This window comes from Nematolebias whitei, chromosome 15, assembly GCF_014905685.2.
Source record: "Nematolebias whitei isolate Nwh7 chromosome 15, NemWhi1, whole genome shotgun sequence".
In the NCBI taxonomy this organism is placed as follows: Eukaryota; Metazoa; Chordata; class Actinopteri; order Cyprinodontiformes; family Rivulidae; genus Nematolebias; species Nematolebias whitei.
The window spans coordinates 23,482,324-23,507,633 of NC_056512.1; the positions used below are offsets into that span (position 1 = coordinate 23,482,324).

At 40.6% G+C, this 25,310-nt stretch overlaps 1 protein-coding gene across 1 annotated transcript in view; it reads right to left on the bottom strand.

The window, feature by feature from the left end:
- The window catches only part of LOC119422147 (ubiquitin carboxyl-terminal hydrolase 43), a 122,675-nt gene that overhangs the window by 91,596 nt on the left and 5,769 nt on the right, over nucleotides 1–25,310 (bottom strand). Inside the window, exon 2 of the mRNA XM_037689501.1 lies at nucleotides 13,153–13,299. Within this exon, the coding sequence (XP_037545429.1) occupies nucleotides 13,153–13,299 (147 nt within the window). The remainder of the gene's footprint in view (nucleotides 1–13,152; nucleotides 13,300–25,310) is intronic.

The window sequence follows — 25,310 nt, forward strand, 5'->3', positions numbered from 1 at the left end:
CCATTGTTAGGCTGATGGTCCTTCTTGAGCATGTGATCAGCTGGTTTTGGTTGTCAGCAGCAAACTGGTTGATCCACTCTAAGAAGGTGCTATTTAAGAGACTGAGCTGAAAACAGCACCTCAGACTGAGGAAGTCTCTTGGATGAGAGACGAAACGTTTCTAGATTTTTTTGCTTTGTTTTGTTTTTTGTTTTTTTGAATGTCCAGAGGACCAGATTGAACTTTTTTGGATTTTTCTACCTGGATTATTGAGCATGCATCAGGAAATATGTGATTATATTAGCAGCAGTTGCATTTTGTTCCTAAAAAAAACTAAATAAACTTTGTAATGCCTTATTTGTATTAGATTTTTAACATCATAATACCAAAAAATCTGGGTACTTTTTCTCAGGTTAATTATATTACTTGGACTATACCAACCTAACTCTGCTAAGAACAAATAAAAAAATAAACATTTCTAAAACTCACTGACCTCCTGAGATGATGACATTTACTTTTACTATCCTGCTCTTGCTTGCACTCATAAATTATTCACTAATAAGGATAAAAAAAAAGTTTTTATAAGAAAGACTTATAAATTTTAGTCCTTTGATTAAAGGCTGCTTTTCCTAAATTGGTATTGGATTGCAAGGCTAGATTGGTAATTGCTACTTTACTGGCAAATTGAATTTAATTCAAGATACCACATAAAAACTGGACTTGGCATGGCAGGCACGCCTTCCTGCTCAAATAATTTCTATCAACAACTGTGTAAATCACTCCAGTCTAGCTGGTTTCGGGCAATTTAATTGACACACTCTGCGGAAAGCCTCCACTCAGCAAATGCGACTCATTTAAAGCGCCAAGGCTGGTACCGTATGCCAATCAGGCCCAGCAGGGTTTGGAGTATTTTGTGTGTGAATGTCTTTTTCTATATTAAATAAGATGTTCACGAGTTCGTTTAACTTAACGTCTGTACAGAATATTTTTGGAGTGTGGCGCTCAGACTCGTGTGTGGAGCGACCTTTAAAGCCTTTAAATCTCCGTGTGTCGCTGATTGAAACTTTATTCTGCAGTGCAGTCAGATCCATGTAAACTTAGATTTTAAAAATAGCACAAAAGCAGACATTTTCTGTGTATTTGAGAGCTTCAAACTGGTATTTAAACCACTTGTGACGTGTTGTTTGGGCTTTAATTGTGCCTTTCCCTCAGAGCTGCTCACTGATAGAAGAACGCCAGCTATAATTCACAGAAAATTTTCGCTCAGGCAAGTATCACTTGATATTGACCAGACAAAAACAAAACGCACAAAAAACAAAAACAGCAGGTACTTAAACATAGTGGTCATGTTTGCACCCAACCCTGCATGAGACTTTTCCAGCTGGGTGGCTCTGAGCCACAGGAAACTATCTCAGCCTGTCAAGGCAGACAGTTTCAATAGCAGGGTGAAGAGGAAATCCACACAGAGCAAAACTCACAAGAATTACGACTCAAACTTTCACAAGAGCGGGAATTGAGTGCACAAAAAGAACTGCTCTGCTCAGCTGCGAGCTAAGAAGTGCACTTAGAGGCATATATCACCACAATAACTGATTGGAAAGTAAGTGTTAAAGTTTGGTACGTGTCTGGGTCACTGTCTGGAGGTACCTCTAATTTCAGTATGCAGCCACCTACACACACTCATCCAGGAACGAAAGGAAGAGCACAACTGCTAATCAAGGGTCAAACTGATGGTTAGGCTCACTTTGAAACATTGTCAGTCAGAAAGATTTGCACTATACTTGTATCAAGATTCATCCTTTTCTTCACAAAGTAACCATCATATCCTGATGCATGCTCAATAATTCAGGTAAAAAAAAATCTAAAAAAGTTCTATCTGGTCCTCTGGACATTCAAAAAAACAAAAAACAAAACAAAGCAAATCAAAAAAATGTAGAAACGTTTCGTCTCTCATCTGAGAGACTTCCTCAGTCTGAGGTGCTGTTTTCAGCTCAGTCTTTTAAATAGCACCGTCTCAGAGTGGATCAACCAGTTTGCTGCTGACAACCAAAACCAGCTGATCACATGCTCAAGAAGGACCATCAGCCTAACAATGGATCATTAGCACACTGATGGCTGTTTACTATTCACAGGGGGTTGAGTGATACTAGCAATCACAGCATTGTAAGAGGGGGACAGTTGAACCCGGAGGCCTCCACCTCTGTTTAATGATGGACGATTTCTTTTCACAAAGATGGCCTCCTTTACTCCTCTCTCAAACCATCGTTCCTCTCTGTCCAGGATGTGAACATCTTCATCCTTGAAAGAGTGACCGCTGGCCTGGAGATGAGTGTAGACCGCAGAGTCCTGGCCTGATGATGTTGATCTTCTGTGCTGGGCCATCCTTTTGGCCAGTGGCTGTTTAGTTTCCCCGATGTAAGACTGATCACAGCCCTCCTGACACTGAACAGCATACACAACATTACTCTGTTTGTGCCGGGGGACTGGATCTTTGGGATGAACCAGTCTTTGTCGTAATGTATTTTGGGGTTTAAAAGCCACTGGGACGTTGTGTTTAGAAAATAAACGTCTCAGTTTCTCTGATACTCCCTCAACATATGGAATGACCACTGGTCTGGGTCTGGGTTCCTCCTTTTCACCTGTTGGCTGACTGGAGTCCTGTTTGGGTTTCTTCTCTGCTTTCAGGAAGGCCCAGTTAGGATATCCACATTGCTCTAGAGCCTGTTTTGTGTAGGATTTCTCCTTCTGTCTGGCTCCTGAGCTAGTGGGGACGCTGTCTGCTCTGTGATACAGAGTCCTGATGACTCCTAACTTGTGCTCCAAAGGGTGATGGGAGTCAAACTGCAAATACTGGTCTGTGTGGGTGGGTTTGCGGTACACCTCAGTTTGCAAATGTCCTCTATCAGAGACTGAGACCTCACAGTCCAAGAAAGCCAACCTGCCATTTTTTACATCTTCTCGTGTGAACTTGATGTATTTATCCACAGAGATGATGTGGTCAGTAAAATGTTGGACTTCCTGAGATTTAATTTTAACCCAAGTGTCATCAACATACCTGAACCAAAGACTTGGTGGTGTCCCTGAAAAGGACGTCAAGGCTCTCTTTTCTACCTCCTCCATGTACAGGTTGGCAACAATAGGAGAAACTGGAGACCCCATAGCACACCCACGTTTCTGCCTATAATATTGCTCCCCATATGTGAAGTAGGTTGACTGCAGGCACAGTTTCAAGAGTTAACACAGTTGTTCTGTGGAAAGCGTGGTCCTGCTGCTCAGAGTGGTGTCTGATTTTAATTTTAAACTGACCACCTCTACTGCATCATCAACAGGAATGCACATAAAGGGTGATGGTGTTTGCATAAATTGGTACAAAACTTTATAGATGGGAGTCGTTTTAAGACGGCAGTCATCTGAACTAGCCATGCGGTCATTAGCTCTGTCATGGTGGCAGGAAGTTGGACCTGAGAATACAGACTTGAATAGAGGAATATGAAAAATAAACTTTTTTTTTTTTTTTTTTACAAAGAGGAAGAAGTGGGTAAAGATAATTGTGGATGGATGGATAAACATTGCTGACATGGGAACAACAATCTACTTATCCAAGGAAACACAAGGAGGTTAACACAGGGGAGCACTAGGAACACAACGATACCAGACTGTGGCACCAAACCAACAATGCACCGATGAACACTGGACTGAACAGAGAGGTCATACAGTATATAAAGGCTGAGCCTGAACAAGGAAATGAGGCGTGGCAGGACCAAAGAGTAGGAATTGACTAAGTGAATACTGGCAAAGGTGAAACATCCAAACAGCAGAATCAGAGAACACGAATAAAACTCAATAATACCCCACAAAAGACCATAAACAAACAAAAACAAGCTCGTTAATACACTGAGAATTAAACACTCCAAACAGAGGCGTTTCAAACTGCAGCAGGTAAGATGTTAACGGTTATATCCTCTGCACAAAATTTAGCTTTAATATTTCATAAAACACTTTCTCTGCACCATTGCTTCAATGGATATTTCTGTTAAAATAGAAGTCAGAGCAGAATCAGTGTTTTTAGGGGAAAGCTGAAGTGGCAGAACACTTAGCTCCAATGAAAGACTATTTGCTGTTTAAAAACACACACCGAGTCGACTGGACTGCCTGTGTTGAGCTGAAATAAACCAACAAACGCAAACAAATGATGACTCCATGAGAGCACTTGTTTTTCTCCACTTCTACTTGAAAACACAATATTTACTCCAGCATTATCTCCTAGATTTTTATTGTCACTGCTGCTTACTTTTTCCTAGTCCAGTTCAACTTTCACTCTGTCCCCTCGGGGGGAACACAACAAGTGTCTCTTTATTCCAGCCACCAACAAAGAGGTACATTCAGAAAGCCAAGAAAGGCAAGAGAGAGAGAGAGAGAAGCCCAACGTGCACAGAGACAGAGAGATATTCACACTTGATGATGTTTTACAGTAAAAAAAAACAATCATCAAACCATGAGAGAAAGTGTGCAGTGTGAGATGCCAGACAGAACATCTGAATCTGTGTAATGCTCGACGTGTGTGAGGGACGTCTCCGTCCATCAGCAACACAACTGACAGCCAACAGATTGAACAGCACAATCAGGAGGAGGGGGGTGATTTAATTATTTTTAGGTTCTGTTTGTGCTAAAAACTTATCTAATGATGCAAGTTGGAGAAAAAAATAATAAAACAAGTCCCATTTTTGACTGTGGTCAGCAATAGAAGAACTCACAGCGTCCCGACTCATTGACTGTGAATGAGGACGTGAACAGACTGATGAGCTGGGTGACGTGCCCCCTTCCACCCAGCCCCCCCTTCCCAGAACCACCGGAGCTCCAGTAGACAGGCTGAGGAAAAGATTAGTGCTGAGACGTACCAACAACAGAACACAACAGACAAAAAGATAATTCCCTTTACAGTTTTCCCACTCATAGGAGAACTACTTTTCTTTATTTTTTTATTTATTTAGTCTTTTGCCATTTTCACTGAGCTCATTAGTGGGAGTCAGTCTGCAGTCCAGATCAGCCCTTAGCAAAAAGTAGTTTATTTAAGTGTACTACAAGTATACTTATTTTACACTAAAAATGAGGAAGTGTACTTGAAGTTTACTTTTTATAAACTTTATTTGATATACTTAAAAATAGTATAAAAATGTCCCAATTTAGTCCAAACAAGTATTAAATCAGTATACTTCTTGTACACTACAAATATGGTGTGTAGTATACTTGATATACTTATACTTAACTTAAAGTATACTTGCAAAAATAAACTTCAAATGTACTACTTTTTGTTAAGGGAGGTCAGAGCTATGAAGGGCGAAGATGATGATAAGGCAAGGAGTGAAGCATGAGTCAGAGGGAAAGAAGGTAACTGGAGAGAAGGAAGAGGTTCTGTTTACATCCAGCTGGTTGTAAAAGTATTAAACTGTTTTTCAGTTGATTAGAAGTACAGTAGTCCCTCGCTACTTCGCGGTTCATTTTTTGCGCACTCGCTCTATCGCGGTTTTTCAGAATAAGATTAGACATGACTCACAATTGGCTGACTGATGGATGAGCCGCACGGTCAGCATGAAATTTTGATTTAAAATAAATTATTTTAAATTATTTAGCCCCTGCAGCACCTCTGTGCAGCCCAGAGCTGCAGGTTAAGCTTCCTCCTGCAGCTGAACAGCTGATCAGCTGTTCTCTATGCAGAGGAAAAGTGGGTGTGGCCAAGAACGCTTGCAGGTGGCTACTACTTACTAGTTGTACTACTATCCCTACTTTGCAGTTTTTTACTTATCACGTGGCTTCAGGGTACGGATCCACCGTGATAAACGAGGGACTACTGTAATTATTTTACAACAAAACATTTGGTTTAGTCTGTCTCCTTGAGGTCTGTCCAGCTAGGGACAAGAATATTTGTCCTTCCAACAATGTTCAGTCAGGTCATCTGGATGGTTTCTTTTTTTTGTTGAGAGACATTTTGCCCTTCATGAACCTTGATGCTTTGAACCATTTTGGCTGTGGCTGCCTGGGAGGAGTCGATGGGGGAGAGGGCGGCCCCAGAAACCATCTTATCACCAGCAAACTGGTTGGTCCACTATACGTGTACTGCTTAGTGAAAAAGCAGTTTTTGACTCCTAAGATTGATAAAGCCCTTTGGATGAAGGGCTTAAATTAAATTAAATTTATTCATTAAATTTTGCTCCATACTCATTTTCTTCAGCTCTGACCAGTTTCTCTCGTGATAACAAACAGCCCCACAGCATGAAGCTGCCACCACCATGCTTCACTAGGGGAATGGTGGCAATAATTTTTCTCCAACTGAGTACAAGTACTTCAGTTTGATTACTTACCAATACCAAGTACAGATACAGAGTAGATAATGAGAATATTTTAAAATATCTCTAAAATATGGACTTTTTTATTTTTTCATCCACCATACCTCGCAAAGTGGAAGAGGAAATGACATCACCAAGCATAAAAGTGGAATGGATTTAAAGTATTGGTGTGATTTTAAGAGTACAAGTACGACCACTGTGGGCTCAGATTGGGCCCGATACCGATACCAGTCACCTAAAAGTTTACATTTGGTCTCATCAGTATGAAGCAATATAAAGGCCCTATTTACACGAACATGGTCGGGGGAAACGTAGTTTTTTTTTCGTATGTTAACATACATGTCGACAGATTTGATGCCAAGCGGGACCGCTTCATCTAACAGCTCCACAACGGTCGCTGAGTGGACCAGAACCGAATCGGCAATGATGATGTCGGACTTTACTCCGTGATAATCAGTAGCTGATTTACAGCAGGTAAATCAACGTTCTTAATAATGTTTGCTTGTGTTTACTTTGATTATAAAACAACCACCTGTGTTTTTATTTTTATTTTTCCTGCGAGGAGAAGCTGTCCACCCACGAGGCGGACCGGTTCTTAACGAGGCTTGGCCCAGGTGCAGTGCAGCAGGACGTCGAAGAGAGATGTCATGTTGGATGAACTTTTTATTTAAAATTCCCCTCAGTTCTTTTTTCCAATCCATTCAATGTTTTAAGCTGAATTAATCAAAGGAGTGACAGCCTGAATGAGCCAGATGAACAACACGGGACCAGTATCCAGATTCCAGGATGAAAACAGAGCAGAGTCCAGTTCATTAATGCAGTTTACAGTTAACATGTTTGTTAATAGTGTGTTCAGTTTTCTTATCAGTGTTTATGTGACATACAGCTTGTGGTGTTGAATAAATACATAAAAATTAAACCTGATGTCTTCATTTTCAACTTTAATAACATGCAACATGTTTTGCATCGTTTGAATTATATAACTTGAGTCCAGATAGCTTCATTTAGCTCAGATAACTTCATTCTATATCTCCCACGCTAACATTAATACTGTTTACTATTGTTACTGTTATTATTCAGCACATTTGTATGTTATAGTACAGCGCGACATGTGAAATATCCGACTGCCTCGTTCAATAAATAGCGAAATTAGAACTGGATCCAACTGGTGTCTCTTCCAACACAGATGTCGATCACAGCAGCTACATTCAGGCATAGATTAATTAAATATGAGATTCAAAATATATTCCATCAGTCGTAGCTCAGAAAGCACTGTGTCCGCAGCCATGTTGTTGATAGAAATATCAACATCGGGAGATGTTTACGTTATCAGCGGGGGGGTCAGTGAAAAACCTCCACTCTGAGAGGTGGGTTCAGAAACCTCCGGATTCAAAGAGGGGGCCACTGGTGACGTGTAAGGTTGTTTTCAGAGTCAGAGTCAGAGTCAGAGTTTCTTTATTGTCATTCGCACCTCATGTGGTACATGTGGTGGAGCGAAATTATGTACGCAGGGTCCCAGTTACATCCAACAATAAAATGTCTAAGAAAAACAGTAATGACATCTAAGATATGAACTAAGAAAAACATCAACTAAATATACACTAAGCACTCATAACATAAAACATTGAACATCAGCACAAACATGAACATGAGTCTGTGAGCAGATGTGCACGCATGAACACATCAACATTGAAACAGATCAGCAGCAACATGAAACAGATCAGCAGCAACATGATATGGTTTTTCACAGTGATTATTCTAGTTAGAGATTCATGAGTCTAACAGCCTCAGGGTAGAAGCTGTTCCTCAGTCTAGTGGTTCTACACTTAATGCTCCTTAACCTCCTTCCTGAGGGGATTGGGGCAAAAAAGTGTGTGTGCTGGGTGGGTGGGGTCCTTCATGATGCAGGTGGCCCTCTTCCTGCATCTGGAGGTGTAGATGTCTGTGATGGTGGGGAGACTGATTCCACAGATTTCTGTGCAGCCTTCACCACTCTCTGCAAAGCTTTTCTTTCTGCAGCTGTGCAGCCTCCATGCCACACATTGATGCTCGAGCACAGGATGCTCTCCACTGCACACCTGTAGAAGGAGGTGAGGACTGAGCTTCCCAGACCAGCTCGCCTCAGCCGTCTGAGGAAGTAGAGTCTCTGATGAGCTTTCTTGATCAGGCTGGTGGTGTTGTTGCTCCAGCTGAGGTTGTCATTCATGTGTACACCCAAGTACTTGTAGCTGGAGACCACTTCCACCGCAGATCCTCTTATGTTCAGGGGGGTGTAGGTGTTTTTGTTCCTTCTGAAGTCCACAATCATCTCCTTTGTCTTCTTCACATTGATGTGAAGGTTATTCTCTCTGCACCAGCTCTCCAGGTGTTCCACCTCTTGCCTGTAGCTGGACTCATCATTGTTTGCGATGCATCCCACCACCGCTGTATCATCTGCAAACTTTACAATGTGACAGCCTGGATGGGTAGCTGCACAATCATATGTGAGCAGAGTAAACAGAAGGGGGCTCAACACACATCCCTGAGGAGAGCCAGTGCTGAGGGTTATGGTGGAGGAGGAGAGGTTGTGGATCCTCACTAACTGTGGTCTGTTTGTTAAAAAGTCTAGTACCCAGTTGCAGATGGAGGGGCTTAGTCCTAGTGTGGATAGTTTGTCCATCAGGGTTTGGGGGATCATGGTGTTGAAGGCGGATGTGAAGTCCACAAAGAGCATACGGACGTAAGAGTTTTTCTGCTCCAGGTGGTTGAGTGCAGTGTGGACTACAGAGGAGATTGCATCCTCTGTTGATCGGTTCTCACGGTATGCGTACTGATGAGGGTCCTCGTTGATGTTGATGGTTGTTTTGATGTGAGTCATGACCAGTTTTTCGAAGCATTTAGCGACTATCGGGGTGAGGGCCACTGGCCGATAGTCATTCAGACCAGTCACTGTAGAGCTTTTTGGGACTGGGATGATGGTGGCAGTCTTCAGGCAGGTGGGAACTGTCTCCAGGGTAAGTGAGGTGTTAAAGATGTCTGCCAGCACCTCACAGAGCTGATCAGCACATTCCTTCAACACTTTTCCGGGGATGTTGTCTGGGCCAGTTGCTTTGTGAGGATTAATCCTCCTGAAGGTACTCCTTACTTCTGCTGAGGTCACGCTGAGATGCTCTTCATCCGGTGGCGAGGTGAGTCTGGTGCTGGGTGGTCTGTTCGGGTCTTCAAAGCGTGCATAGAACTTGTTGAGGGCATCAGGCAGAGATGGGTCTTTGGGACATTGTTCGCTCCTTCCTTTATAATCTGTTATGCACTTAATGCCCCTCCACATGCTCCGAGGGTCTTGTGAGATGAATTGACCCTCGATCCTCTTTGCATATGCGGCCTTGGCCCTCTTAATACCAGCAACCAGCTCTTTTCTTGTCCTACTCAGCTCCTCTGAGTTTCCAGACCTGAAGGCAGTGTTCCTGGCTTCCAGCAGGGTACGCACCTCTGCATTCAGCCAAGGTTTTCTGTTTGGGTAGCTTTTAACATTTCTGATAGTGGAGACTGTGTCAGTACATGTACTAATGTAACCCAGTACTGAGGATGTGTATTGGTCAAGATCAAGCGAACCTCCATTTTCAGCAGCTTCTCTTCTCTTTCACACCTGATAGTCCAGTAGACTCGGTTCGGTTGGGGACCAATATTCATAACATTTTGTTTACAATTGAGCTGGTGCGTTTGCATTCACACTGCACTGTGGAGTCGAGCCAACCTGTTCGAACCAACCTATTCCCCCACTCGCCTGTGGTGGCGTTGCACCAAGAACTACTGAAAGAAACAACACAAAAACCTCTGAAGAAGACACTTATTCGTCTTCTTCTGGAAATAAAAACAAAAGCGGAGTGGCGGCAAATTTTAGCGGTTTTAGGAGTTCTATTTTTGTAATTTTTCAACAATGGACTCAGCATGAGTGGAAGATGAGGCAGATGACCATGGAGAATGTTGTTTTTCACACAAGGCAGCTGACGGCTCCATATGAGGTAAGAGAAATGCGTGTTTGTTTGCCCTGCACTGTACTCCACTTCCTGCTTGCGGAGCAGTGCCTGGTCTGCTTGCATTCACACTGTACTCGAACCGCGTTAGAGTTTTCTTCAACCGGACCGAGACCTAGGTTTTTAGGTGGACCAGAGTTCGTTGTTTTGGTCTGTGTCAGAGTTCGATTGTGCGTTCCCTCCTCCCCAAACGAACTGGACTTTCTAGGCAAACGGGCTAGAGTTTGATTAAAGCGGACTAAACAGCGCTGGCGTGAATGCACCCTAAGTCTATGAAGACTCAGTGAGCAGGTTGGTCAACTCAATAAAAATGATTTTTCTTTGAGATAAAAGCAAAAAAGTTGTGAAAAGCAAAACCAAAGTTGTGAACTCTCTGCTAACACCATCATACAGCAAAAACCGAGTCACAGTTTTTGTCCCACGTCGAGGAGTGAATAGGAGGAAATGGAAATACCCTCTGTCCATTCGTCTGTCTGTCCATGAATGTTGCGAGTATGATAACTTGAGAAATAAGCAAGTTACAGACTTCCATTTTGATGTGGCTGCATCTAGGCATAAGGAAGGTCCCGTTGCCACGTCAAAATCCAGTTTAGAAAAACACTCATCTCAAAATCTACAAACATTCACTATTCAAACCCCTTAGCCCCAGGGGACATCAACATGACATTTTCCTTGGGGTACCACAGGGCAAACCTTATCTGGAACCCCAACCCAGCTTTCCATCATGTCCTCTGTCTCCAAGTACACTAATGGCCCTTTTCCATTAGTACAGCACGGTTCGACTTGACTCAGCACTGTTCCAAGGCTTTTCCACTAGCAACGGTTTGTGGAACCCATTTCTCTGGGGGTTCCAACTGGGCCGAACTGGCCCTAAAACATGACATCAGGACACTGTCGGTCACTGGTTTGGAGTCACTGGTTGATTGAGAAACTTTTCACAACAACTCGATCCACCATTTGCAATAACTCAAACTTGAGGAGTGGCTGGACCTATTTTTAAAAATTTAAAACAATGACAACACCGTGGTCTAATGCTGAAGTGCAGGCGTTTTTTGTGCTTGATGGCCGATGACAAAATTCAGATCGAGCTAGATGGCGCTCTGCCGGTCCCCCCGGTCTTCTCCACCGGAGCTTTGGAGCCCCTGCAGGCTGGGCAGGGCATCATCTCCCCGGCCCCGAGCTCCACCAGTCACCACTGAAGATCCTCCATGCTCCTGCGGGCTCTGAGCTCCGCTGGTAACTGCAAAGGATAATACGAGCTGCCGACCCCACAGGAGCACGCGAGGTCTGGGTCCGGGCCCCTGCCTCACGTGCTCCTGTGGGCTCCGAGTTGAACCCGCCCACTAGAACCATTACTGAAAATATAATGGAAACACAACTCATATCATGCCGAGCAGAGTCGAACCGTGCTGTACCGGTACTAATGGAAAAGAGGCATTAAAGACGCAATCCAGACCTAATGTGTTTCCCAAACCCCTCACCCCATCCAATACTCTCACCCTGAAACAGATTAGAAGAAAGAGAGGGGAATTTAGTTACATGGCATCCCAAGTCTGTCTTATGAGAACAGTGTAGTTTTTCTACATTCATTCTTGCTAAGAGGGATATCTGTTTCTAGAGTAAAACTGTGTTCTTAATAATGCATGAATGTTCTGCTTAAATGGCTCACAACTGAGCAGTTCAAAGTTTCAATCTTCAAGTATCAGGCTGCCCTGTGCCTGCAGACAAACCTCCAGAAGGAGGACCACTGAGAGTAAAAGCTCTCAGCACCTCTTCTTCTACACTTCGGCCTCTGACATGCAGTTTGCATGTCATAGTGGGGTCCGCAAGGGTTTTGATGGCATGAGAATAGGCCTGCAGAACACAGTTCAACACCTAAATCTGACTTCTGTAGAGATAAATGACGCCATGTTTTCAGCTGGATTATAAAAACATTTGTAGACACGCCGTCTCTGAACTGTTCGACCCACATCTCACTAAAAGCAAAACAAGAAAGAGCACAAATGGTGGAAAAAAAACGTCTGTCAACATAAATGCTAAAAACAAAATGTAACAAATATTTACCTACCTTTACACCTGGGTACCTTTACATCATTATCTATTTTGCACTTCATGGCTATTGAATTCTTAGATTTTGGCAAGACAATAAAGAGAAAGCAGCTAGCTGAAGCACTTCTTTTGCCTTGAACACTTCCAGCAGGAATATCACTTTTCTACTCAGATAAATGAGTGTTGTGAAAAAGACAACAATGTAAAGATAAAAAAGGGTGTTTATGCAAACATAAATATATATTTTAAAATCAGATATGCTTTAGGATGACAACAATCCTCTTTGGTCTTAGCCGTTAGCTTGTCAGTCCAATCAGTTCAAGTGTATTTCTCCAAACCAATGTTATCTACAACAGGTAAGATATTAATCGCTCATAATACTTCCACAAAACCCCACTTCTAAAGATTTGAACTATCACTTTAACTATAAGGTGCTGTAAAAACATGTAGCTTTTTGACTGTGACATGTGGAGACAAGTGACTAAATACTGGGATCGATTTTTATTATTCCACTGGATTTTATCTTCTATTATGTAATGAATTCAACATTTAATCATAAGTATTATTATTTATTACTCAATGGTTGACTGAGAATCTAATGGTTAGGATACAAACTATAAAAAGTAGATGTAACATCCAAAGCCTGATGTCGTCCTTTACTCACTATTTGTTATTGATTTTAATAACAAAAGATACAAAACAACAAAAAAAAAAAAATTCTAATGAAGTCACATCTGTTGGTATCACATTGCTAGACTGGTGCCTACCTTTCCAGGACCTTTTGTCTTGTTGTTGTTGTTGTGAGACGCCAGCATGATGTCTTCATGGACACGATCCAACAACCACAAGAGGAACTCCAGGGCATCATGCTGGGAATTACCACGAAACTGTGACCCATATTTAGACACGACAGTCTGGGAAGGAGAAAGGGAAAAACAGACGTGGTGACAGGTTAATCTTCTCTGCATCTTCAGGATTATGAGCCTCTTTCTGAGCACAAATAATGTTAGTGCCAAGCACCTTCTGTACATGCTGAGATGTTCACATCTACAGAGATTTTTTGATGAACTTGACTTTTCTGTCCTTGTCTTATTGTACTGCTGTGGATAATAAAGTCAATTTTTCCAATCTGATAGAGGTTGAGGTTTTACTAAAGACTCCAGCATCACCCTCTGCCGAAGGGCTGAAATGATGTTGTTAATTTCTCTGTCTGACTGTGAGCAAAATATTTCATAAGGGGATAAAACTTTGAGAACATATTCATTGGATGTACAGTACATCTACAACTGATGAAGTCATGGTGTTAACCCAATTCAAGATGGCTGCCACAGCTAATCAACCTTGCAAAACACAAAATGACAATAACTCAGTTAATTCTACAGGTATAAAATGTGATGTGATAGTACCTGAGAGCCAGCCCTAACACATACTCTGAGTGCTAACAGATGGTGTAAGATGGCACAGTATTGCATGAAATCATGTATAAGCTTAAGGCTCATTCACAAGACGCCTTAGTCTAAGTCTTAGACACCCCAGAAAAGAAGAGTAAAGATAATGGATAGATGAAAAATTGGTTAACCACAAGGGAATCACTAAACTAAGTTATTTCATTGTGTTTAGTAAATGGCAAGAGGAAGACGTTGGTCACACATTTAATGCGTTGAGCTCCATGTCAAACCAGCTGAGTTCTGCTCCACGCCGCTTTTTATTTTGCAATGCTTGCTTCATTTCTGAAAGCTTGCATCTCCGTAGAATGTGGCCAGCTTCATCTGTGATTTATGAACAGCCAGAGGCATCATAAAGATTGACTGGTCTGTGCGGCCATTTTGCAAAACTGTTTTATGAAAAAGCAATTAGTTTGAAAGTCTGGCATGAAAGGTGGCAATGTCCATCCCTTCAGAAATATAATTAGTTAGTTAAGACATGTTTGCTGCAAAATTCATCTAGAAAAATAGATAAATAAAAGGAGTTTCATTCTCTGTCTGGACGCGTTTGTTAGTTTAACTTTAGTATAGAGTACACAGATGTTTTTTAGGATTTTTTTTTAGGAAACACTGATTAAAAAAATATTAGTCTGGCAAACACGTGTGAAAACTCTACTTAAATTACATCACACTTTAGCTCCAGAAATGTCGTTTCTTACGTTGTGTTTTTATGTTTCTGTCTAAATTTGTAAAAAAAAAAAAAAGCTTCTTGGATTACAGCATTACCTCTCCTGATATCATCTGAAGTACCATAACAGTAATAAAAATATAAAATAAAAAATCTCATCTAGCACAAGTTGTGAGTAAGCTCTTTGGTTAAACGCAGACTGAAGAGTTGAACGTGACTGCAGATTTAAATGGCACCCAGCTTAATTAGGCGAGGAATTAACCTCATGAGCTGCAGCTGACAGCCTGAGGAAGAAGAGGCACTGATGAGGGAGAACAGTTGACGGGGATCATATGTGTGAGGTACTTCCAACAGCAGTTGGACCTGAACCTGAAGTAGGACATCTGATGATGAGGCTGAACGGAAGTTCAAATTTTAGAAACAGTCTGAAAAGCTGACTTTAAACACTCGAAGTGTCCTTGAGCAAAGCGTGTAACTGAATCGGCTGTAGGGTTCATAAAAAATGCTGCAGCTGAACCCATTTTTGGAACAAAAACATCAGAGATGAACGGTACAACCATTTCAGCAACCAACTAAAACGTTGACAACGTTTTTGAAGAAGTTACTAAAACATGAACGACAGCAAAAAGTGAGGCATAAAATAAAATCATAAAAAAAATCCTAATGGACTCTTAGAAACCTCCATATCTTTTTGATTTTCCAAGATTGTAGTGAGCTAAACTCACATGCATATCACTTTTCCTCCCCACCCTCCTGAGGGTCGTTAGGGTCTATGTTGGTCTGGTCTGCATGCAAAATGTTTTTATTGCCAAAAGTAGAGCAGTTCAATGTGAAAGCAAGGAACTCTACAACTTAACCAGCAAGTGATCATTCTATTGCCTGTCTCTGTTTGTTTGTTTGTTTGTTTATTAGTAAATGTCTCGTGAAGCACAAGGTGGATTTTAATAAAACTTTCCGGAACCAATCAATAGATATACATCTGCAACTGATTAACATGCGGAGTCAATCCGAGTCAAGATGGCAGCTACAGCTTATCAGTCTTAGCAAACAAAAATGGCTACAACAGTTCATTTTACTCATACTGAGCTAAAACCTGTTGTGGCAGTAGCTGAGAGTCATTCCATACCCTGAGCGATGACAGGTTACAGACATTTTATTTAGGAAGTGGGTGATAGGCGTTCATCAAGCAATGTTGGTATTATTTACTTTCGAGTTGAAAAGGATCTTTGAATGAAAATCAAAAATAAGTCCAGATGTCTTGGATTGAACTTATTAAATTTAAAATGCCCTGGACGAGTAAGAATCTTCAGCAGCATCTGAAAGCTGTTTCAACAGAAAGCATAAGAAACCCTAGAAGTCCTGAAAGGAATGCCTATCGCCTTAAATGCCAAAGTTTTATATGAAGGTCCTCTTGTGATGAGTAGGAACAAAGTTTTGATGAACTCTTGTTAATGACATGCTCAATCTGATGTGAAATCTTTCAAGATGCATTAGCCCTCAGATAAAGTGTTGGGGATGACTCTCAACTACTAACGCACAAAGTTTCACCTCAATAATATTAGTTATAGATATTTATGTGTGCACTAATGGATTGGCTATGGCTGCCATCTCAACATGGGTGTATACTTTATGATTACTATCTGAGAGTTTCACTAATATTACAGGACTAATAGTCATGTGGTTCATGACATGTTTTGCTAATAAAACATATATTATCACACAAAGACCTTTGATAAAGAGTGATAATAATAATAATAATAATGCATTCATTGAAGGGTAAATCTGTGAAATATGCTAAAGATAAGATCGTCCAGGAAGCAGTGGTGAATCGTGACTACAGTCACTGGGCCTTCCTAAATGAGCTCATGTTCAAATTCAATCATTCAGACTGAAATGTACCAATTACCCATATAAATGACTGTGTCTGTAAAAATATGTCATGTAATGAAACCAGAATACAACTGTAACAATTAAAATTACTGGTGTGAACCTAAATGAGCTATTTAACCTTCATTTTTAGAGCAATGACAATGTCAGAGTGCGTTCTTGAATTTTCCTGTTGCAACTGAATGCATCACATACATATCTATATATCTATAAATCTATCTATATATCTATATCGATATATCAATATCAATATATCAATATATCAATATATCAATATATCAATATATATATATATATATAATGTATCATGCTTTCACAGAAATACATGAACACCAAGAAAATTTCAAAATCTAACTTCCTGGATGATTTGGTCCCTCCCACTCTGTATCACAGTTGTGACTGGTTAATTTTCCTGTCAGGTGCTAATCAATCTCATCTTGATAAGTCTTTGACTGAGCTAAGCCACCAGAGAAGATAAGATAGAACTTTATTGATCCTGCATGAAATTGTTCAAGTCCTAATGAGAAAGCTCCTTCCAACATATTTCTGCACGGAGATGCAAATTTAAAATAATCTGATTGGATAATGGGTGGGGTATGGTGGCTCAGTTGGTAAAGCTGACACCTCTCAGCAAGAAGGTCACTGATTCAAATCCCAGCCGGGAGCCTTTCTGGGTGGAGTTTTCATGTTCTCTCCATGCATGTGTGGGTTTTCTCCGGGTACTCCGGTTTCCTCCCACAAACCAAAAACATGCATGTTAGACTGATTGGTGACTCTAAATTGTCCCTAGGTGTGAGTGAGAGAGTGAATGGTTGTCTTGTTTGTCTCTATGTGTCCCTGTGATGGACTGGAGACCTGTTCAGGGTGTCCCCCACCTCTCACACAGTGATAACTGGACATTGCACCAGTGACCCCCGTGACCCGAAAAGGAAAAAGCGGGTAAAGATAATGGATGGATGGGATAAATGTGTTTTCATGAATTATTTTGCAGGAAAATAAGAAAAAATTGGGAAAAAATTGATATAAAATCAAAATAAAAAATTTAAATGCAACATGTCACATGCTGAATTCTTGGGCCTTCTCTGTAGGCATTGAAGGCACTGAGGATCCCCCCTGCCAGGAAGGACCTTTAAGTAACGTCTGGAGTTCTTGGTTCTTGCGTGTCTTTGCTGAGCAGCACTTCTAAAAAATCAACATCTAGCTTGAATCCTAAGAACCAGGTAGGCATCGAGGTGTATTTTTACATCCAAACCAGCTGCACATGTTGACAGTTCTTTAGTCTTTCTGCTCTTCTGTATCCCACACCTCCAACTCTGCAAAGTCTAAGTTACACAAACTTTTACACTACAGCCTGAAGCGTCTTTATTCTCTCGTTGGTATGGATGCATTTCCATACAACAACAGATAAATATTCCGAATGAGACTTTTTGGTAGAACAGTCAGCTTAGTGCAGCCGCCTTTTAAAAGAGAAGGCTGTAAAAAGGCTCGTCCTGGAGGAGTTGTTTTGATAGATCAGCCGTATAAACCTTGACCTGTTCTAAGCTCCAGCTGCTCTGCAGGCAGTCATTACAGCAGCGCAATAACAGTGATTACCATCAGCTCTGTGAAGGTGCCAATTGTCTCAGTGACATAATTACAGCTGTGGAAAAGCCAATGAGGATTTTATTACCGGCTGTGGTATAATGGTCACTCTGTAATGGGAGTGTGGGTAACCATTTAACAGAAGACAAAAAATAAATATATTAGGCTAATCGTAAATATTTAAACGATCAACGCAGCCATTAAGGGTTGAACGCTAAAGCAGTTAAGACTGTTTATTTGAACCGTTTCAACTTTAACTGGACGTTTTTGTATGAATCTAAGATTAAAAAAGTGTCAATGTTTTGATGTACAAACTGAAAGATGGGAAATTGGAAGAAAGATTAAAAGCTGCAGCTCACGAGGGTCACCACTGTAACCACACCTGTGTCTTTCACAGTCTGCCAGCACTCCTAACAAGACAGGAAGACAAAAACACAGAGCAGAGATAATTAAGCTGCACAAAAACAACCGTTGGGCAAAATTATATATTTTTGTTGTTAATTCAGCTGCATTGTACTGTATCAGTCACGTCACACTATTACTAATAGAATCACACAGTTTGATGTATTCTGTTTGGCTTTTTCTACAGCTGAAAGTGCAAAGCTAAACAAAAGTTAGGTGGCTACAGAAGAATAACCTGTATGTTCCAGTCGTTTGTGTTGAGCTTTAGAAATCATGTTAACTAATAGCTGATTTATAAATTCAGATTTTTTTAAAAAAGACCTCAGCTGCCAGAGCCGTAGCTGTTTTTGCCAAACCTTGTAGATGTGTAATCTTTTATTCTTTGTGTTAGTACTGTTAGTAGTTAATGTGTTGAGGATGAGTCTCAGCTTCACACCAAACCTGTCTCAATATCTGTAAACTGGACTGAGTTTAGAATCACTTTGACTCTGAATGTTAGTGTGCATTGTCCAGTGTTTCATGTGATATTTTGCTAACTTAACAGATAAACCCTTTGGCAGCAGGTCGTAGTAAATTAAAAACAGTGACTGCCTGTGATTTATTGATCTGGGCCTGTCTTGGCTCCGTACACATTCTTATCTGCACTACAGTGTACTTAATTCAACTTCAAGAGCAAAGTTAATCATGATTTCTTTGTCAAAAAAAAATATAAATACTGGTTAAACACTTCCTCTCTGAGCAGCTTACTCTATGCAGCTTTGAACAATAAGAAGTTAAGCTCTGACCATTTGTCCCTGGTAAAGGCATTTTTCTTTTAAAAAGCATAATATTATTCTGGTCACCATCCTTTGGGCTCCGACTGTGTTGTGCTGATAAAAGCACCCCCGCTGTGAAAATCAGTTGATAAAAGAGTGTAGCTTCACGAACCCTCATCAACTCTCGTGTGTCTGCCTTTCACTTGGCTAAAACCCTTCTTACATTAGTTCTTATTTAACTACATGTGCTAGCATGTCAGAAACGCATTACATGGGTCCAAACGAGAAAAAAAAATCAAGCAGATTTTGTGAAAGTTTGAATCCTATGACATATTATAATGTACAGGTTATTAAATGGTGGAAAGGTTACAGCGTACTATGGCCTAAGAATTGCAAATGCTATTGTTGCTGTTGTTCATGTGGCATTTTCTTCTTACCTGTGACCTTAAAGCTTCAAATCTGTGGTGTTCACAGGTGGGGTCAAAGGTCATTGTGTAAGCTTTTTTTATAATGAGCTTCATGTGTTTATTGTCTTTTGTTAGCAAAACTGAGCATATAAGTTGAAGGCTTTTATTGTGAGAGATAAGGTGTACAGTAGTCCCTCGCTACTTCGCGGTTCGTTTTTCGCGGACTCGCTCTATCGCGGTTTTTCAAAATAAGATTGGACATGACACACAATTGGCTGCGTGATGGACGAGCCGCACGATCGGCATGGAATTTTTATTTAAAATTATTTAGCACCTGCTGCACCTGTGTGCAGCCCACAATGCAGGAGAAACTTCCTCCTGCTGCTCCTCCTCCTCCCTCCTCTGTCGATCTCCATTCTGCAGCAGAGAAGTGGGCGTGGCCGAGAGGGCAGAGTGCAGCCGTGGCAGAGAGCTGTGATCATGACATGCTGTGCTCTTTGAGAGCGTTTAGAGTTTAGAAACATTGTTTAGAATATTGCAAGAGTGTGGAAAGGGTTTAAAATGCCTTAAAATTATATATGCATATAAATACTAAAATAAACTATTACTTACTACTTGTACTTACTTGTATTACTATTCCTACTTCGCGGTTTTTCACTTATCGCAGGGCTTCAGGGTACCAACCCCGCGCGATAAGCGAGGGACTACAGTATTTGTATTGCTGGGTCACAGATATGTTCATTTTGTTATTAGGACATTCATGCCACAAAATCTATAAAAACCTTCCAAATAAATTAAGTACTGTAAATACCTGACCTTGTTGGGGATACACTACTTGTGCAGGAGTTTCTAAAACAAATCAGACACATAAAGAGGCCATGTTGTTTAATAAGCATGACCTGGTGTGAGAATCTGAGTGTTTGATAACCTTTAAGCAAAGTTACCAGTTACATAATATTACTTTCTTAAACTAAAAATTGTAGTTGTGCCTATTGCACAGAATATTACTTCTTCCCTGCTGTTTGGCTCTTTGTAACGCACAAATTGGAGCCTGAAAGATTAATGTTAGCTATATAGCATCCATATAGTAATCCAGCAGAGGGCTATAAACTTATATTTTACTGGCTAATATGCTAACTCTTGTAGTCTGTTGCAAATATTTGTGTCAAAACCTGAAAAAAATGAAACATTATGTGTTGCTCCTCTGGTAGATAAGTTGACCGACAAAGTCTTAATGAGTAAAAAAAAAAAAAAGTTTAAGGGAATCCCCCCTCAACTACTGCACACGACTGAATGACAGCTTGGAGCAAAAAGTCCAAATGAACCTTTTTGGAGTTACTACTGCTCATACTCAAAGTCAGTATGTTGCAATGCATTGTGGTTTAGACAGACTCATCCAACCTCCGGTTCTTTAACATCTATTTAAATGTTTGTCGTTTGTGTATATTTGTTGGTGATAATGGTGCAGAGAAGGCAAACCTGTTATCGGAAGGTCGCAAGTTTGAATCACTGGACCATTACAACAAAAATTAGGGTGGGAAAGGTGACGCAAACACATCTGCCTCCACCTTCAATTACCCCAATCTGGGCCCTTGAGCAAGGCGCTTAATGGGGACCCACTTTGGGGACCAGATCTGTATGCAGGTTTGCTCGCTGTGATGACGCCTGAGGAAGGGAGCAGGTGAAAGACAAAAAAAGTGTATATTTGTAATGATCACTAAGTATGACCTGACCTCCATATCCAACAAAAATTACTAGAATTTATTTGTAAGTTTGATGTTTTATCTTTGCATTCACTGTTATCAATAACAGGCATGGATCCACACTAGTCTAGAGTGTTTGTATCTACTTATGTTTTAGCTGTGCTCCGCTCGGTAACTGTACACATTCATGACATTTTACCCTCACAATGTCCAATACTAATATATGTACTGCCTAAGATTCAAAATGGGTAGCACACCAATTCATAAGGGAGTTTACAGGAGACACAGTAAATAATCATAGATGGATGACTATAATTATGGATGCAACTATTTCTAATGGAAGTCCACTGGTTGTACACAGTTCAGCAATTCATTTTGTTCCAAGCTCTCTTCTCTTCTCTTAGCGTCTGGCTCTTTTCCTTTTATCTTCTTTTCTGCTGAAGTTTATCTTTTTGCAAGTACACTTCCACCTCTCTGGCCTCTCACTTCCGATATCTTTCCATTTGCGGGGTCCATCATCAAGTTTCAGAATATCCTTGATAGTGTCTTTGCATCTAAGAAAAGACGACCAATCTTAACGGAACCATCTACAAGTTCCCACCCAGCACAATCTGTTTCTGATATGTGTGATCGCAATGTCCTCAGATTTGACACAATTCATAATTTGTAATATAGTCACCCCATTTGATCTTGAGAATGGATCTAATATGATGTTGCTGAGTGATGCTTAGACTTTTGATATGATGGCGGTAAAGTGTCCAGTCTCGCTTCCATTCAAGATCACTGGTATAACCCGTTGATTGTACACTTTGAGTTTATTCTGTTGTTAATTCTCTACAGTTGAAAAGTTAATCACTGAGCCTATCGTCTATCAAAACATCTAACACCAATAAAATAATTCATAAATAGGTTTGTATATATAAGCCAATAAAAAGAAGGTGTAAAGGACCAAACGACTAGAGTTGAATGCCAAATTTGAATACTGGAAATAGCTACTGAACCAGTTTGAGAATGTAGTGCCCAATTTTACGTATGCACATTAGTAAATGTAAAAGGGCCAATAGCAGGGGGAGGAACATTTTAAAGAATACACACTGTCTCTTAAATCTTGTATTTTGGTGTTTAAGCCATAGGAACAGTACAATGAAATGAATTAGTTACTTTGACACTGTGACTATTTAATACTGAGGTACATCTCAAACCTGTAGCTGGTTCATAACCAACTGTGACCTTATTTTCTTACAACTACATATCTCAACTTAGGCTACTTAGGCTGCTACCCCCGCGACCCGACCCCGGATAAGCGGAAGAAAATGGACGGATGGATACATATCTCAAAACAGCAACAAAGGCAAGACAGATATGCAAAGGTATGATGGGTATAAATGTACTAAATAAATGCTGATACTGATTAATTAAAAATAGGCAAAAATCAGTTGTACCTCAACAATCAAGTACCAGAGTTGGAGATCACACTAATCACAAACATGTCATTCGGGAGTTGTATCTTACTGAAACACAATTTATATTTTAAGTATCCGAATGTGATGACGCCTCCACATTCCTGTTCAGTCATCACGTCTTTTAAACCTCACTCCCTCTCAGCTTCATGTTTTAGAAAACAACAAACCGGCTGTTAATTAACGGCTCAAATGTCGTGATTTGTCCAGGTCCATGCCCTTTTGTGCCAAACCATGTAAGCAGAAACACCTTTTTTTTTTTTTTACAGTGGGACACACAACGACATTTTAAATCAAAGCATCCCAAAACACCACAGCAGGAATAGAGTGAAAACTTTTTGAAGCTGCCTTTCTATATATTCTCTCAAAAATGAAGTAACCTGTGAGGAGAAAAGCTTTTGATCAGGAGAGATGATTCGTTACTGTTTTAACAGTCAAGCCACACAAAACAGCAAGTGTTCTGTGGAATATAAAGTACCGCTCTGCCCACATCAAGATTCAACTGTGAAAATTATACCGTCTTTGAGCTCCTATGAAGCTTAAATAGATTGTAAGGGATGCTTTTTCAAACCATTAATACTGATGCAACACATAACTGTTGTAAAATTTACCTGCACTCATATGTGGGCATGAATGCCATTTTTTGGGAGCTTTTATTGATTTATTAGAACAGTTTTTTTGTTTGTTTGTTTGTTTTTTAGGACGGAATGATTTTACAACATACAATTTAAAGGATATTTCAAAAGAACTGGATGCGCAAATTAAAATGTCTATTTCCAGATTTTCTTATTGGATTGACCAGAACAAAGACGGCTCAAGGTACTACATGAAGATCTAAGAAGAAGAACTGATTTACACACGTTTGGAAAGTTATTTGGAAGCTTTTACAAACAACTCCATATTCCAAAATCCATCCATCCATTAACTTTACCCGATTCTTCCTTTTTTGGGTCACCTGCATCATGAAGGACCTCACTCACCCAGCACACACACATTTTGCCCGCTCCTTTCAGGCAGGAGGATGAGGAGCATTAAGTGTAGAACCACTAGACTGAGGAACAGCTTCTACCCTGAGGCTGTTAGGCTCATGAATCTCTAACTAGAATAATCACTGTGAAAAATCACATCATGTTGCTGCTGATCTGTTTCATGTTGCTGCTGATCTGTTTCATGTTGCTATTTTCATTCATGCTCATCTGCTCACACAGACTCATGTTCGTGCTGCTGTTTGGCGTTTTTTTTGTTTTTTAGTGCTTAGTGTATTTTTAGTTAATCTTTTTCTTAGTTCATATCTTAGATCTTATTACGGTTTTTCTTTTACATTTTATACTTTTGTTGGATGTAAGTGGGACCCTGTGTACACAAATTTGTTCCACCTCATGTACCACATGTGGTGTGCATGACAAATAAAGAACCTTGACTCCTTGAATATATTCTTCATCCTTGTGTCTTCTCATTTGTCCATGGATTGTCCAGTAAGGTGTCATGTTCTGTTTTCCTCCGTGTCTCCTTGTTATGCTCTGTGGGTGAGTTTTGCTGCCATGTAAGCCCTTTTGTTTATTTAAATAAATAGTATTACTTTACTTATTCTGAAGTTCTCTGAGTCCTGCCTGCATTTGGATTCAAACAAGATGCAGATCATGACAGTGTACCTGTCAACAGTGAAGCCAGTTCTACATCAACATGAAGCTAATTCACAGGGTTCGTCAGCACGTGAAGAAAAAAAAATCTGCGGAGCTGCAGTTCAGTCATGTGATGAACTAATGAGATTAGTTGTGATCGCCCGCTCATGAGATTAAACAACAAAACAGATTAATTACCAGGGAAATACTGATAATGATGCACAGCAACGTTGTAGTTAGTTTAAAAAAAAAAAAAAGCTATCGGCCCGCTTCATTTCTGAGAGCTAACACCTGAGCGGGACGTGATTCATGAAATGTGATTTATGAAAGGCTAGAGGAAGCTTAAGGTCGGACTGCTCTTTGTAACCATTTTGCGGAACTGTCTTCTGAATAGCCTATAGACTGAGAGGGTGTCAACCACCAAAGTCACCCTTTCTCCAGGAGTGACACCTTAAAGTTCAATGAACATCTCAAAGGTGTCCTGAGAAAAGGTTTAATGATCAGACAAAACAAAAACTGAGCTTTCTGTCTGCAATGACAAGAGACTTGATTGAAGAGGAAAAGGTGAGGTTTTCAGACCTAAGAACCCTGGACTAACTGTCAAGCATGGTGATGGTGGTATCATGCGGTGGCACTGGTTCATAGCACAACATGGATGGAGTAACAAGTCTCCAAGTTTTTCAACTTCACCTCAAACCAAGAGCTGGATTCAAACAAACACCAGTGGGCTTTCCAGCAGGGCGGCACGGTGGCTCAGTTGGTAGAGCTGTTGCCTCTCAGTAAGGTGACTGGACCAATCCCAGCCAGGGGCCTTTCTGGGTGGAGTTTGCATGTTCTCTCCATGCATGTGTGGGTTTTCTCCAGGTACTCCAGTTTCCTCCCACAGACCAAAAACATGCATGTTAGGCTGATTGGTAACTCTAAATTGTCCCTAGGTGTGAGAGAGAGTGAATGGTTGTTTGTCTCGTTTGTCTCTATGTGTCCCTGTGATGGACT